At 35.6% G+C, this 16,004-nt stretch overlaps 1 protein-coding gene across 1 annotated transcript in view; it reads left to right on the plus strand.

Moving 5' to 3' along the window:
• Nucleotides 1-906: 906 nt before the first annotated feature.
• hif1aa (hypoxia inducible factor 1 subunit alpha a) overlaps nucleotides 907-16,004 on the plus strand; it is a 22,453-nt gene continuing 7,355 nt past the window's right edge. The window contains exons 1-5 of the mRNA XM_008400026.2: nucleotides 907-1,228; nucleotides 11,556-11,746; nucleotides 12,925-13,076; nucleotides 13,795-13,879; nucleotides 14,570-14,679. Of these exons, the coding sequence (XP_008398248.1) occupies nucleotides 1,197-1,228; nucleotides 11,556-11,746; nucleotides 12,925-13,076; nucleotides 13,795-13,879; nucleotides 14,570-14,679 (570 nt within the window). The 5' untranslated portion in view covers nucleotides 907-1,196. The remainder of the gene's footprint in view (nucleotides 1,229-11,555; nucleotides 11,747-12,924; nucleotides 13,077-13,794; nucleotides 13,880-14,569; nucleotides 14,680-16,004) is intronic.

Below are 16,004 nucleotides of genomic sequence, written 5' to 3' on the forward strand. Positions count from 1 at the left end.
TGAACCTCATGCGCAAACACACTTCTGCTAGAACAGAAGGTCTGAAACGGGCAAAATACCAACGTAAATATTCAGAAAGTTACGATGAGGAAGCACACACTTTAAAACTGGCAGGATCTCCACATATCCCACTTCAGGAGGAAATTAATAATATATTTAATAAAAAAGGTCGTAGCTACAATCGGCCCTGCTGAACTTTTTCACATATTGACTAGAATATTGTGATCTTATGTGACAGATGAACACACAACACTGCATCTGCTGAAAGGAAAGGAAAATGACACGACTTACCCAGGTTTAGCATTTTTACTAATAAAAATCTGAAAAGTGTGGAGTGCTTGTGTTTTTTTTATCCCCCTAGAGCCAATACTTTTCAGGATACTTTCAATACTTTCTAGTAACTTATGAAGTATTTCTACTCTCACTTGAGTAAAATTTCTGGATTTTCTACCCACTGAATGAAAAACCAACATGTTTTAACAATAATTCACCAGACACAGACACACACCTGCAGCTTTTTGTTAAAGCTCATAAGTTTTTTATTTGGAAAAATTTTCTTTTGCCTGATTGGTAATTTTTTTTATTTATATGAATTATGGTCATTTTTATCTTTAAAATACAAAAGTTAAAATATGAAATGATTGATTAGTTGATCAGTTATTCAGTACTCCAGTAGACTTTCTACCAAATACTGTTTTACTCTGACTTCAGTAATTTCTTGGGTGGCTACGTTTTACTTCTACTTGAGTAAAAATATGTTGAAGACTAGTGCTACTCTTACTTGAGTATAGTTTTCTGCTTAGAAGCGGCTTTAATAGTGAAAGCATTTATTGTGAATGGACGGCGCGCGTTCCCGCTGTGGAACAATCATGTGACTGCGCGCCCCCGCGGCAGCAGCGGGCGGAGTCTGCGCGCGCCGCCTTCATGAGGCAACATTGTCTCGGTAAAAAAGCACTTATCCAGCGTGGCACTATTTTTTTTCTGTACGCACAAACTAACCAAAAACCTCCGTTTTCAGCAGAGAAGAGTTTGATCTTTTTGGACTAAGCAACCCCAGAAGGAACTCTTATGTGACCTACCCGAGGATTTGCGGGGTAACTTCAGTAAAAAAGTGACATTTTGGTTGATTTCTCGACGCGAGCGGGTCCAGCTTGACGCTGATAAGAGAGGCTCGACTCCAGCCCAACCGTCCTGACATGGACACAGCGATCATACCTGAAAAGAAAAGGTAATGTCGCGGCTAGCTGATGCTGCCCTCTTTGGTTAGTCTGGTTTTTAGGGCACTTTGAGAGCTTTGGAGTTTTGTTTTGATTTTGTTTTATTGCCAGCCGTGACATTACGGCCTTAATTTCAAGGTTAAGAGCTAGTTTCCTCTCTTCATTCGTCTCGGTGCTCTGCTAGCGCGACTAGCATTTTAGCATGCGGCTATCAGCGGCTTTTCACAATTGAAAACTATATTTTAAGCATGTTACCATTAACAAATATTATTTCAGATTCTTAATTGCTTATTCAGTTGATCCCGTTTACCTATGTGTCTGATTTAAGGCTTTACTCACCTTTTTCTGCTTTCTGCGTTTTATTGCGCTAGCCTTGATGCAACAAGAGCTTTATTTACATTTGTTTCACGGTATTGAGCCAATAACTCATCTGTGCAGATGTTTGAATTGATGTGGCAGCTTTGACAGCGTTCAGTGAACAGCTGTTTAGTTTCTGCTGAAATATTAACAGTTCTAAGTTTAGATGTGATCAAATAAGTAGTTTAAAAGCGGATGTATGTTTGTTTTAGCCACTGAAAATAGCCAGAAGTTAATTCTGTTAGTGGGATTACATCTGCTCACCAGTAAAAGGTAGAAACAACTTATTTACGGCTGCTGACGTTCTGCCAAAGGCCAAGATGTTGACCACAGGTGCTTATAGGATGAAGGTTCCCGAAATAGGTGAATGAGTTTCAGCTTAATACAGCAGTTTAAGGCCAGATTCAGGCGACAAGGGGTTCCTCACATCAAATCCTCAAGAGAAGTAACTGCTTATAGATGAGTTTTAGACTGAACTTAATGCATTTATCTATGCATTCAACATTTCTATGTAGCTTATGTATAGAGACATTTCTTTAAGGTATAAACTTAAAGAAACCAATCAATTCGCTACAGATTCAACACAAAAACAGGGGTTTTCCCCCTGTACATATTAATTAAATGCATCCAAAGTAATCCATTTTTAATGTACCAATCCCCAGCATGCAATTTAAAATACTTCTTTGAGTTTAGTTCAGATTAAAGGTTAGTTATTATTATGCTATTCATAAATGGGTGACAATCCTCATTATCTATTATAATTTGATGATAAAGTACTTATTTTAAATCAACATTACCATGAAAATCCTGGTTGTTGCATTTCTGATTTAAAAAAAAAGTGAAATATTAGGAAAAAGCACAAAAGATCAAGGTTTCCCCCAGAACACCAAGCTAAGCCTGGTGGTTTGGGCCCTATGCAGTCATTCATCCAGCAACCCACTGTTATAATTATGTGTTATTGACAGATTAATATCTGAACACCAACTGTAAAGTCTTAAAAATGCAAACATTTAAAAATAACCTTAGATAAATAAGCAATGCTAAGCCTGGCGGGTGAACAAGTAAAGCCTGGTGGCCCGCCAGGCTTATTACACTGGAGAAACCTTGAAAGATGAGTTTGTTGATACGAATTTGTCACGAATTACAATAATCATTTCAAAACAAACAAAAAAGGAGAAAAGAACCCCAGATCTTATATTTACTGATAACAAACCAACTAAGCTTCCTTAAACTTTAAACACTGGTTGTTGTTGCATTAATTATAGTTTTAGGTGGACGCTGACTAACAAAATCCTTTGGCTTTGATTTGCCTGACTTTTGTTGTTGATTTGAATATTCAAACTATTTGGACATTTTGCTGGGGCATGACTCCAAGGCAACGCTGAAAAACAAAGTTCGTAAATCAGAAAAATGTCGTCTCTAAATCCTTCTTGGACAGTTTTGTTTGATTTGATTCGTCTCACTTGACAGAATCCGGCCATCTTTAATATAATACTGGAAACATAAATGGTGCAATCCCAACTCTAAAGACGGGTAGTTGTTTCCTCAAAATATCAGCCAGGCCTGGCTGCCTGCATCAGATGTAACTTGAGCTGAGCTGTGTTGGTTTTATAAATTTTTTTCATTGAATATTGACTGTAAAACGGGGAAACCTGTTTATTCATGCAGAAACTATACAGTCATGGGAGAGGTGTTAAGTTTAAGATACTGTTTTCAAATCTGTATCCTGCTACATATTCTCAGTTCTAGCTTGTTTGGACAGTAATTATGGGAGGATGTTTGGGTTAAATGTGTGGACAAAAACAGAAGAAACGTCCTTTAATGGGATTTTCAGAGAGTAAAAGAAGCAAAGCAAGGGCCAAAATGATATATTTGCACCTTTCGTTGTAACCATTTAAGTTGTAAAAAAATATGCACAATAATTCAATTTAGTCCAATTAAAAACATAATCTTGAGAGAAAGTTATTTATATTTAATCACACAAACATTTCAGATAGTTATGAAACGGTGAATCAGGTTCAGTCTACTATTGAAATTAGTTTCAAAAGTTTTCTAAGGAAACCCATAAGACTGACTTGCAGCATTTATTGCACAATCTAACATTTTGAAAATAAATTTGCTTAATGGAAACATACCAATTTTGAAAATCTCATTTTTTTTTGATAAAAATTCTTGGTGTTTAGTTTTTTTTTTTTGGCTGTATTTTGCAAAACTACGATGGAAAGAACCAGGCGACCTGACACAAAAGAGAAGCAGTAGAACAGATCCTTTCTATGTTTCTTTGTTGGTTAAAAGTAAAAATTTAAAAACAGAAGAGTTAGAACATTTAGTTGTTGGCAGGATTACTAGATAGTAAATTTAGCCAGGTGTTAAATTAGCCCAAAAATGGCATTAAACGATAATATTGCTGCTTTGAGACTATTTAAAAATATTGATTATGCAAATTGACCCGTCAAAGAGCAAAAATTTTTAATTTTTTAGAGAACGTTGAACATTGGAACTGGAAGATGTGTATATATATTTTCTTTGCTTAAACTATATTTAATTTTAAAGAAAAGAAATAATTTCAATTAAATCCAAAATAATTACGTCTCTGTAAACAGAATTACCCTTAAAAAATAATTTTAATTTATCATGCGATTAATTGCTTATTGCAACAGGCTTGAACATTATTAATGCCAGACCATTAGAGAACTGAGAGAAAACAGTGTAATGAAAGCAAATGTCTCAAATTGGAGAGCAGTAAAAGAAGAAAGTCTGATAACTAAAAGATGAGAACAGATGGAGAGTTAACCAGTTAAAAAGATTCCCACATAGAGAAAAAGTTACAGATTGACCTGCAGATCATTTCCTTTCCATCCCAAGCTGTTGCCTGACGGATTTTTATTTTGTCAACTTGCTGCTCTCTGAACCTGAAACCCGACCGTCTGTTTGGGTCAACATCCACTTTGATTGCAATAAATACGTGTTGGGCTTTGGGCCGCCGCTGCAGGCTGGTTCGCTGCAGTTTCAGCTGGTTTCTGAGGGGTGTCTTGGTAAGACTCATCTCATCCCTTAATCACAGGGGCTTGACGTCAATAGGAGTGGCCAAGTGTGTGGTGGCTCAATGGCTGGCAATTAGCAGCTTGCTCAGAGGCTTTCAGGCAGCAGGCGGGTTACGACACAATCAAGAAACCCGGTTCGTGTGGGCGCAGAGCACAGATGTGTTTTGGTTTGTGGTTGATTTGATGAATGTGTGCATATGACCTACTTTTGTTCAACACATTAGAGCGAAGTATGGTTTGTGTTGATGAGATTTTAGAGAATATAAACGTACATTTTGATAAAAAAAAAACAAAACCAATTTGGGCTTCTTCAGCTCCCATTTCAGTAACAGACAATAAGTAGAAAGCTGCTAGTTTTGCACCTTGTTGATCTGTGATAAATTTAGCTCAGAATGTCTCAAACAATGCTAGGAAGGATGCATGGTGAAACAATGTTTGGCGTCCATTAGGCATAATATTAAATTTAACTCAGTCTTTCCTTCCTCACATTGATGACTTTAGAGTCTGTTGAACAAAATCTAAGCACATACTAATCTATTTTTCCAGTTCAAGCGTCACTTTTGACATGCATCGCATCTCTTATCTGTGCCTAACTCTTTAGTGACTGTACAGATTTATCCATTATTTATTAATGAACAGCAGAGTTGACTAAAAGTTTAAGAAGTTGCTACGATATGTAACTGATTTTGCTTTCTGATAAATTGTCCCAGAAGTTATTGCGATAAATAATATTGTTGTTTTGAGACCATTTTCAGCTTAATATAATGGTTCAATTCAATTCTGGAACTGGACGGTATTTTAAATATCCAAAACGACAAATAAAATTAATTATGATGTAAACAAATTATCCTTCAAAAGAAAAGCTTGTCGAGACCAGACTGGAGACTTTTGTTATCTAGTTATTGGTACAAAGAGAGAGAATAAATCAAGCAAATGGAAATTATCGAGCTTATTTTAATTTATCGTGCCATTAATAGATTTATTGCTTATTTCCAGCTTATAGTGAAACTTCATTTGTTCCTCCAGTCAATTTTAATTTGGTTAAAAATGAAGATTTTCTTCTTTTTTTCGATGGTAACACTTTGGGAACTGAAAGGATTTCTGTTTGTTCATTACGACGGTTTAACTGAAAGCTTGAGATCTCAACTTGCTGAGTGATTCATAATTCAGATTATTGTTGGCGTTTGTCAGTTGGATTAAGCTGTCCTTAAATCCCAGCTTGTGGTTTTTTGGATGTAGCAGCAGCTGTATTGTTCAGAAGGATAAACAAATGCTTAATTTTAAGTCTGGAGGTTTTACATCAGGAAGAATTCGACTCCTTAATCACACACAACTAGATATTTTACACCAATATGTATCAGAAATGATCATTAATGGTAGTTTTTACTGCGTTTTCTGTGTGCACGGCCATATAGGACACAAAAACCATTCATAAAAATAGCAGAATAGTTTTCACTATGAATTTGAAGACTTTTTTTAGAAATGGTTTTTAATTTTCTTGTATCTATGGCATGTTTCTGAGTTTAGAGGCAACATGATGTAAGGAATAGAAAAGCTGGTACATTTTCAAAAAAAGCAGAACTAAAAACTAGTTTGAAATTGAAGTCAAGTGTTACTGGAACATTTGACATTTTTTAACACAAAAAACCCATTAATTGCTGTCTTTAAATGTAACTTTTACTCATTTTGCAAATTGCAGTGATGAGGTTTGTGGCAGATTTGATCTCTTGTTTTGATCTATAAGAGAGAAGAACATCAACCTATTTTTATTTGTTCTTTCTTTTAGCTTCCCTTTGGGGGCGGTCATTAATTATTTATATTAGGAAGAGAGGTGATGTCACACAGTGTGTGTAGGAAAGCAGTCGGCGTGAAGCTTTCACTGTTGGGTAAATATTTTAATTGTAAACAACCTTAGCCACTGTGAATCTTTAGCAAAGTTAAATATGGACCTTACCTTTTAGATCTTTAAAAATCTGCCAGAATTTCCAAACATTTGGTTTAAAAAATAAAACTAGAGCAACTGCAGCCTTTCTGTTATCTAGTGAAAGTCCTGCTCTCTCTCCTAGCTTGACACGTCTAAATATCTTGTGGTAAAAACACTTCTTGTAAACCATTTTATCCTAAATCCAGTTAAATAAAACTCATTTAGATGCAAATGTTACATGTCCCTTCTAATAGACGTAAACTAATAGTAGATAAATATCCACAATTACAACATTCCTTTTTTAAAGGTTTTTGAATAAAGTTAAACATTTTCAGAAAGAGAATAGATACATTTTCTACATGTTGATATTGGTGGATAATTATTTAAAAGAAAAGTGAATTTGAAAAAGCTTTACTGATGCTTTTTGTATCATTCATTGGTGGAAATTCAACATTATTATTGAAAAACAGCTAAAACCAACATATCTATATTTTTAAAAAAATGTATTGGTTCTTTATTCTTTTATTAACGAAATAAATAAAATAACTGGCATTATTAAAAGTCATTGTGGGACCTACAAAATGCTGCAAATCAATTCTTCTGAATTAATTTACCAAACGACTCACTGGCTGTGTTTCCATTACAAATGTGCGCAAAACTTTGTTGTTACTCTGCTACAGTTCAAAAACACAGTTTTGCAATTGTGTTGTTTCCATTAAATTGGAAATGCAGTTAAACTCACTTGTGAATAAGTTTGTTTAAGCGATAAGCCATTAAAAAACATGCAGTGTCATCATCTTTATACCATTTCCTGTCGTCGTCGTCTTCGTCTTTTCTGGCAGTAGCAACATCTGGTTTGATCACATGACTCATGTTGCGAATGAATGTTTTCAATACAGTTTTGTGAAATACATCAATTTCAAAAAGATTTAAAAAAAACCCCACTTCATCCCATCGGCAAAACTATCTATTAAAAAAACGAGTTTTTTTGAAATTGCCTCGTTTCTATAAGGTGAATTTATGTTTGAAACGTCAAATTGTGCAATTTTAAGGCTAATGCAGCTTCTGATATAGAAAGTAGAGAGCTTTCACTGTACTTCCCTCAGCAAAGCCATCCACACTGAAGAGTGTTGTTCCCTCAGCCTGGTAGTTCTCAGTTATCAAGGTTTTCCCCCAGAAAACTTGCTAAGCCTGGTGGTTGGGCGCTGGGCCGACATTCATCCAACAGCCCACCGTGTTTTTGAGTTTAAAAATGTTTAAAGTTGACAGGAAGTTTAGAAATATCACTTGATAATTATGTGTTATTGGAAGATTAATACCTGAACACCAACTATAACGTCTAAAAACTGCAAACATGTTTTAGAAACTTAAAAAAAAGAAGCAATGCTTAGCCTGGTGGAGGCACAAGTAAAGCCTGGTGGCCCGCCAGGCTGGGGGAAACCCTGCAGTTATGCTCTGTTGGTTTCAGATTTATTATTTGAGTATAATAAATCTGATACGAGCATTTTTCAAATTTTGAATTAAATCTCAATCAAACTCTTATGTTTTCTATAAGTTTGTTTGGCGTAAATGGCAACCATGTTTCCTGGAAAAGTTAATCTGATCTACCTGTTAGTTACACCACAGAAAAACCCATTGTGTGTGTCCTTGTCTGCTCCCTTGTGGGTGCCACAGTGTTTCTACACTTTGGGTTATATAATGGGACGACTCTTATCATCATCGCTGTAAGCAGGACGGAGCGATAGGGAGAGCAGTTCTCCTCTGAAGCAGGTCAGCACAGAGTAACTGAATACACAAACAACACTGGAAACGACAGTCAAGGTGATTCTCATGGGGGGGTGTTTGTATTTTTTATTTATTTTCCCCCTCCCGCAGCTTTTGATCCACTTGGTCACATCTGCGAGTTCAAACTTTGTTTACATTTCAACCCTCCTTGATAAACAAAGTATTTGCTGACGCAGGCTAGATTCCAAACCAAAAAATGTGAAGTGGAGAGTCGCTGGCTGAGGTCGACTGGATTATTACTGTTATGTAACAACGGGCCTCTCGGCTGGCTTTCAGAAATAGCTTCTTGTCTTTACTGCATCCGACTGCTATCTTAGTAAAAGCGTTAAGTTTGAAAGTCTGCACAGTGGAAAAACCTGATCTGGAGTCCTTTTGGTGCTTTGACCTCACAGGAATCAAGTCACCTCGTGTTACTATAAGTAGATTTATGGGTTAGTGGATTGTCTCAGGTTATTTAATAACGTCTCTGAAATATATTAATTTGAACCCCTGCCAGCAGTTATCAGCTGTTATTGTGATGCCAAAGTTCTTGAGGATGTTTAGAGGTCGACTGTTAGGCTGAGACAGCAGCTTCACAAAATGGCCTCCCAGGTCTGCCACCAGCTCACAGTGTGATCTGTTTTTATGTGAGTGCAGGTTGGAGGTGAGGGGGAAAAATACAGGGTTCAAGTAGGGATGGAATGATTAACCTGATTAATCGTGATGAGTTGGTTAGTGATTATATATTACCTGGACAACTATAAACAAAACGATGTTTTTACAAAATGAAAAAGTCTGATTTCTGTAGGAAAGGAAGCTGCAAATCATTGTAGCTCTGAAATACAATCTGCAATAGGGCTGAAACGATTAATCGCTTGTTGAAATAATCGTCAACTAATTTTGTAATCAATTAATTAACTGGAGCACACAGACTCAAAAAGAGACCGTTTGCTGAAAGATAAACGGATATATAAACATAAAAATATATACATTTTCCAAGATACAAGTCTCGGTCTGTAAATATGTTTTAGCATCTTAAATGTAAAATATATATTTTTTCCTCATATAGTTTTGACTTAATTACTGCTCTGAGTGTTGTTCTGTCAGCTCTTGGCCTTTTTTTCCAGTCTGTATACTCCAGTTAACTATTAATCGATTACTGAATTAGTTGACAATTATTTCAATAATCTATAAATTACAATTAATCTGACTAATTGTTTAACTTTTTTTTACATTCTTCCTGGAAATATCTTCTACCCAGATCTCCTCAAGTAGCCGTTTTAGCTTGATTTACATTTTTTTAAAATACCTTTTGCTATCCAATTATTAATAATCACCAGATTAGCTATACACCGTATTGATGTTCAGTCAAATGTAATAAATATTTATTAGCTGCAGATGCTACAAATGTCTTGGCATACGCGAAAAGAATGCTGTCATTGCATTTTCTTCAATAAAATGTTTATTTTTATTGTATTATAATGAATGGAATAATTTGTTTACTAGCATATTTTAATGTATTTCTACTATTGTATAAAAAGGCTAAAGTGCCTAACTGAATTTCTATTCAATTAATCACCAGAACAATTGATTAATCGACAGTCTAATCGATTATTCACTAAAATAATAGTTGCAGCCCTAGTTTTAAATGATTGTTGACAGTCAAAGCTGGGAAAGTGCGTTATTGTTGTGTAGCAGATGTTTGGCAGCAGCTGACCTGCGACTTCCTGAGAGGCAAAGCCTCAGACCTGAAAATCTTTTAATCTCAGCAGACCAATTATTTTTGCTGCAGAGCAGTTAGAGCATCACACGCGTGTAATGGAAAGTTTCACTTTCAAACCTGAAGTCTCCTGTTGCTCTGCTAATTTTAATCGGCTGCTCCAGTTTCAGAATAACAATGTCGCCCTTGGTCAGAGCTGTTGGTGCACACTGGATCGATTTTAATTGGATGTGCGTTTGGTTGCAGAGAGCTTTTTAAACTGTTGTACTTCTGGTTTTGGTGCAGCTCCAGCGTCGTCTAAATGGGGTCTCTGAAGTGCCGTAAAATCTCAGAATCAAAAGGAAAGAATCGAAGCTTTTCGTCTTGAGCTGCAAAGTTTTTATCTGAAGATCTTGTTTTTTGGGGTCATTGATGCTGCAGAATGTGATTAATCTGTCAGAACTTTGCAGGTTTCTGTCTTCGTTTCTCTCCTGGAAATGTCACAGCGATTGGTGTCGCGCTCTTCCTTTTGGTAAATCACATCTGTGGGTTGATGATGTTTCTGAAGATGCTGTTTTGTTGTAGCTGTTTGCTAGAGATGAACATTTAGATTCCAATTTTATTTATTTAGGGTCACGATTCGATTCAGAAACCAATTTTTCAATTCAATCGGTCTAAAGATTGTTTAAATTATGAGACTAACGAGAAAAATACATGTAAGACAATTCTACAAGGTTCCATGAATACCATAATTATCCCAGAAGTTATTGTGATAAACGATAATATTGTAATTTTGAGACATTTTAACTAATATAAAGGTAATGGCATAATAATGCAAGAACACATTCTCAAAGACTAAACTTTAAACTCTAATGAACATTTTAACACTGGAACTGGAAGACATTTTAAATATCTAAAGGAAATAAAACAAAACGACAAATAAATAAATTATAAAGTGCCTGTAAACAAAATTCATTAAAAAAAGATTAGTAGAGATCAAAGCACCAGATTGTAAGTAAAGTTTATTTATAAAGCACTTTTTACAGACAGAAAATCATAAAGCTCTGTACAATAAAGATCAACATTAAAGTATTTGAAGCATAAAAAACATAAAACAATAAAATCCTGACATAACAGCCTGGAAAGTCACTGTTTTCATTTAATGAAGACTTTTATCATCCAGTTTTTGGTGTAAAGAGAGAAAAACAATAAATTATGCAAATGGAAATTATTGAGCTCATTTTAATCGATTTATATTCCATTCTGCATCTAATTCTGTCAATTTAAATAGGTTTGTGTATTAGGTTAGCTTACCTGCCTGGCTTTTTCTTGAATCACAAAATATCACATTATCTGAGATATGAACAGTGAGTGGATGCATAAAGCCATCTGCAACATCCTAAACATATTCTGAAATTGTTCTTTGAGCATTTTGAATCGAGTAGGAAAAGCGATTCTCTGTAGAGTCGATTATTTTCTGCGTCTTTCCAAACTCGTTGAGGAACCCAGAACGTGTTTTTGTGACTGATCCACGGCCTTTTTCCACGCAGGGTGAGTTCGGAGCGCAGGAAGGAGAAATCAAGGGACGCGGCGCGATGCCGTCGCGGGAAGGAGTCGGAGGTTTTCTACGAGTTGTCCAAGCAGCTGCCCATCCCCCACAGCACCAGCTCCAACCTGGACAAGGCCTCCGTCATGAGGCTGACCATCAGCTACCTGCGCATGCGGAAGCTGCTCTGCATCGGTCAGTAGCCGCTGGCGGAGCGCCAACGGATCAGAGCGAAACATTCGGCTCAGCGGCTGTGATTACAAACACAGAATCTGCATTTTTTTTTGCCATATTAGCCTGTAGAGCAGATGGTAGCAGACGCCATGATTCAGTCAATAGCTGGGGTTAAAGGTGAAGTGGCTGATGTCGCCGTGTCATGATGGAGTTAAACTTATTTTTTTTATAATAAAATGGTTTTCTATTACTGAATGTCGCTGCTGTCAAAGGTGCAGAAATAATCTTCTTCCTGACACCAAAGACGTGAAGAAATGTGATTATTATGACTAAACTGGACACAGTAAATGCACTTAATCATATTTTTTACTTTTATTTATAGTTTTTGTGCTGTTATAAAAGCAACAGTGGAGAAAATATTTTTAAAAATCTGTTTTTACGTCAGAAAATTAAATGAGAAAGTAATTAAATTATGATGCATATTAGATAATACCATTAAGATTTTTTTTAAAATAATTTTTTATATTTATTTTTATTATTATTCTAATAAGAATTTGTTTAGCTGTTATGATTTCTAACCACAAAGCTACAGAAGCAGAGCGGATGTTTTCCATATTTTTTCTGATGATTTTGTCAGGATAAAAAAAAGTTTGTTTTCTCAAAATTAACTCAATTTGGAGATTCTTTAGAGCCCAAAACAAAAATTTATAAATAAATTCAGTCATCTTAATATAAGCACTGATCACATAGAGCAGGGGGTTCAAAGTGTGGCCCGTGGGCCGTTTGTGGCCGTTGAAATGATTCTGATCGGCCCTCCGACCACAAAGTAAAAATCTGTCCAACAACTCAAGACCATAAAAATTTGAAAATTGTTTTTCCTTTTAATAAGACAGCAATCCAAGATCTTTTTTTCATGTTTTTGATCTTTAAGAATTTATAGATTTAATAAAAATTTTGTTTATAATCAAGAAGGTAAAACTACAAAAAGGAAAAATCACAGTAAACTAATTCAAGTTGGCCAACATTGACACACTAATTACACATTTAAATGTAAATAAACAAGAAAATCAACTCAAATATCTTCATTCTGCAGATAAATCGGTGTGTTATTTCTGCGCCTGTGAGTAAAGGTTTCAGACAGTTTCTGGTTACAGTTGCATAATCTATTTTTTAAAATTGTGGCTCCTTATCTCTTCCAGATGAGCCAGTGGCAGAGGAGACAACAGAACTGGACATCCAGCTAAACGGCTCCTACCTGAAGGCTTTAGACGGCTTCCTGGTGATTCTGTCTGAAGACGGAGACATGATCTACATCTCAGAAAACGTCAACAAGTGCCTCGGCCTGGCACAGGTCGGTCCGTTTCACGTGACTTTGTGTTGAAATCTGGGAAATAAATGGAGACCAAATGATTTATGTTTCCCAACCGAACACTTCAAGGTCATACACACTGCAAAAACACAAAATCCTACCAAGTATTGTTGGTCTAGTGCAAATATCTTAGGAAGCATGAAATAAGTTATAAATAACTTTTCAGGAAGACATTGAAGCTTCATTTTAATAAAATAATTCCTTTAATATTGATTAAATAAAGTCCGAGTTCCACTGGCAGATTATTTCACTTGTAACGTGTGTAAAATGTCTTGTAATAAGTGAAATAATCTGCCAATGGAGCCAGAACTTTTTCATTAATATTGAGGATTTATTAATTTGAAACAAGCCAGTATTTCTTGCTTGCATATTTCAAGTGTACCGAGATATTTGCACTAGAAACTAGACCAAAGTTACTTGGTAAGACTTTGCGTTTTCGCAGTGTGAGACCTAAAATAGTCCCATCATTATCTATTTTTACTTATCAATTAGTAAAATCCTAACAATAATGTGATTTTTACTACATTCAGTAAGGATGTATAATCTTAAAACAAGCTCTTATGTCTTTCTGAAAAGTTGCTTGTGGGTCAGTTTTGTCTCATTTCAGGTGCACTAGAAATTATACCAAATATTTGGTAAGATTTTGTGTTTTTGCAGTGCAGGCGTAATAACTCGTTCATGTCTGCCTGAAATGTTGCAGCTCGACCTGATTGGACACAGCGTGTTTGACTTCACGCATCCCTGCGACCAGGAGGAGCTGAGAGAGATGCTGGTCTACAGAAGTGGTGAGCAAGTCTCTCTTCTAGACGCACCGATCCACTTTTTCCACTTCCGATACCGATGCAGATATCTGACACTTAAAATAGTCCGATACAATACAGATAAACGGAGCTGGATTGACGTGAAACCTGTTTTATTTTTAAATGTAATGAATTACACATTTATTTGGTAACTCTGCATCAGTACAGCTCAATTAAATGCACCAATAACCTCATGAATTTGGTCAAACATGCAAAAAAATCTATTTTAATTTGTCCAGTCAGTGGAATTAGTTGTATAAAAGCCAATTTAAAGTAAATAAACTGAAACTGACGAAACAAAACATGTAAAAATAAACCAACAAACATTATTTCAAATGGTTCAAAAAAGTGAAATTAGAAATAATGAATCAGAGCATGAAACATAGAACTAGACTGAATAGATCTGCCCTTAGGGATCAAACTTATAGATTTTAGATCTGTGCATCTCTAGTTTCACGTCTCATTTAAATCTGAGTTGTAGCTGCAGCTCCACTTCCTTTTTCTGTTTTTTTTTATCTCGCCACAGAGCAAACCCTTCAAACTTTTATGTCTTCTCTTTATGCAAACGAGATCAGCAGGTTGCAGTTGTAAAGAAAACCCATAAAACCGTTGGTAAAACCCTTGCTGCTCTTTTATGACTCTTAACCGACTCCATTTCTTCTTTTGTGCCATCAGGCTCCAAGAAAGTCAAGGAACCGAGTTCAGAGCGCAGCTTCTTTCTGCGGATGAAATGCACGCTGACGAGCCGGGGGCGCACCGTCAACGTAAAGTCCGCCACGTGGAAGGTACAGCAAAGAGAAATGTCTGCAGAGAAGCATTACATATTTAAGCAATCTGTCTCCTGCTGCAGGTTGATTAGATTTCAAAAAGGAGGATTTTAATAAAGCTTCAGGTTGAAGTGGTAACTCTGTTATCCTCTCAATAATCACATTACGCTTTCAGAAAGTGCTTTGAAGCGTTTCTGTTTCACTGCAGCTGCAAAACTGCAGCTGCATAACAACCAGAGGTGGGTAGAGTTCCCAAAAATTACCCAAGAAAGATAAAATACTTCAAAATATCTTTACTAAAGTAAAAGCAAACAGTAGCTGTTCAAGAAATTACTTAAAAATAAAAAGTATTCTGTAAAAAGTCTACTCAAGTACTGAGTATCTGATCAAATCATCAATCATTTTATGTTTTAAAATGACCCAAAAATAAAGTTTAGTGGAATAAGTGGAAATTTTGGTATTTTAAATATCAAAATGACAATAATTTATATAAATAACAAAAAATCAGGCTAGAGAAAGTTTTTCCAAATCTGTTTCTTTTAATTACAAACTGCAGGTGTCTGTCTGTGTCTGGTGGATTTTTGGTGAAAACATGTTTGTTCTTCATTCAGTGGGTAGAAAATCCAGAAATTTTACTAAAGTAAGAGTAAAAAGTACAGTGGAGTAAAAGTAATTTTTTCCAAAACATTTTTCAAGTAGTTGTAACTAAATGTAACTAATTCCTACACAAAACCTGATATGAAACTGTTTCAATTGTGGTGAATATTAGAGATGTGCCGATCAAGTTTTTTCCTGTCGATACCGATTCCGATCACCCAAGAGGGCAGATCACCGATACCGATCACATAATTATAATAATAATTATTATTTTTTTTAAATATTATTATAAACACTACCGGTTACATTATGTGGAAAAAAGAACCATGAATTTACCTCAATTTAGACAAAAACTTCTTTTTAATAACTGTCCAAGAAGAAAACTAAACAAAACAGGCATTCTGCAAATAGTACTGCTATCAGTAATACTATCTTTAACAGACTGATAACATATGGAGGCTCTGAAGAGGCTAAATATTGCAAAGAGTCAAAATAAAACCTCTCAACATTGCCAAAAAGATTAAAGTATAAAACTTAACATTCAAAGTCAAATACAGGATCCATTACAATAAACAATCCAGAGTTACTGAATGAAAACTTCCTGATAGCATGGCGGCTAGCTGATTACTGCTAGTTCTGACTGAGCGGAGTAATTATGCAGAGCAGGGAGGAGATCGATAATTTTTTTAGAGATTATCTGTCTCATGTTAGGACAGCGAAAGTTTTAATACGTATGTAAAATGTAT

This window comes from Poecilia reticulata, linkage group LG22 (assembly GCF_000633615.1).
Source record: "Poecilia reticulata strain Guanapo linkage group LG22, Guppy_female_1.0+MT, whole genome shotgun sequence".
Taxonomy (NCBI): Eukaryota; Metazoa; Chordata; class Actinopteri; order Cyprinodontiformes; family Poeciliidae; genus Poecilia; species Poecilia reticulata.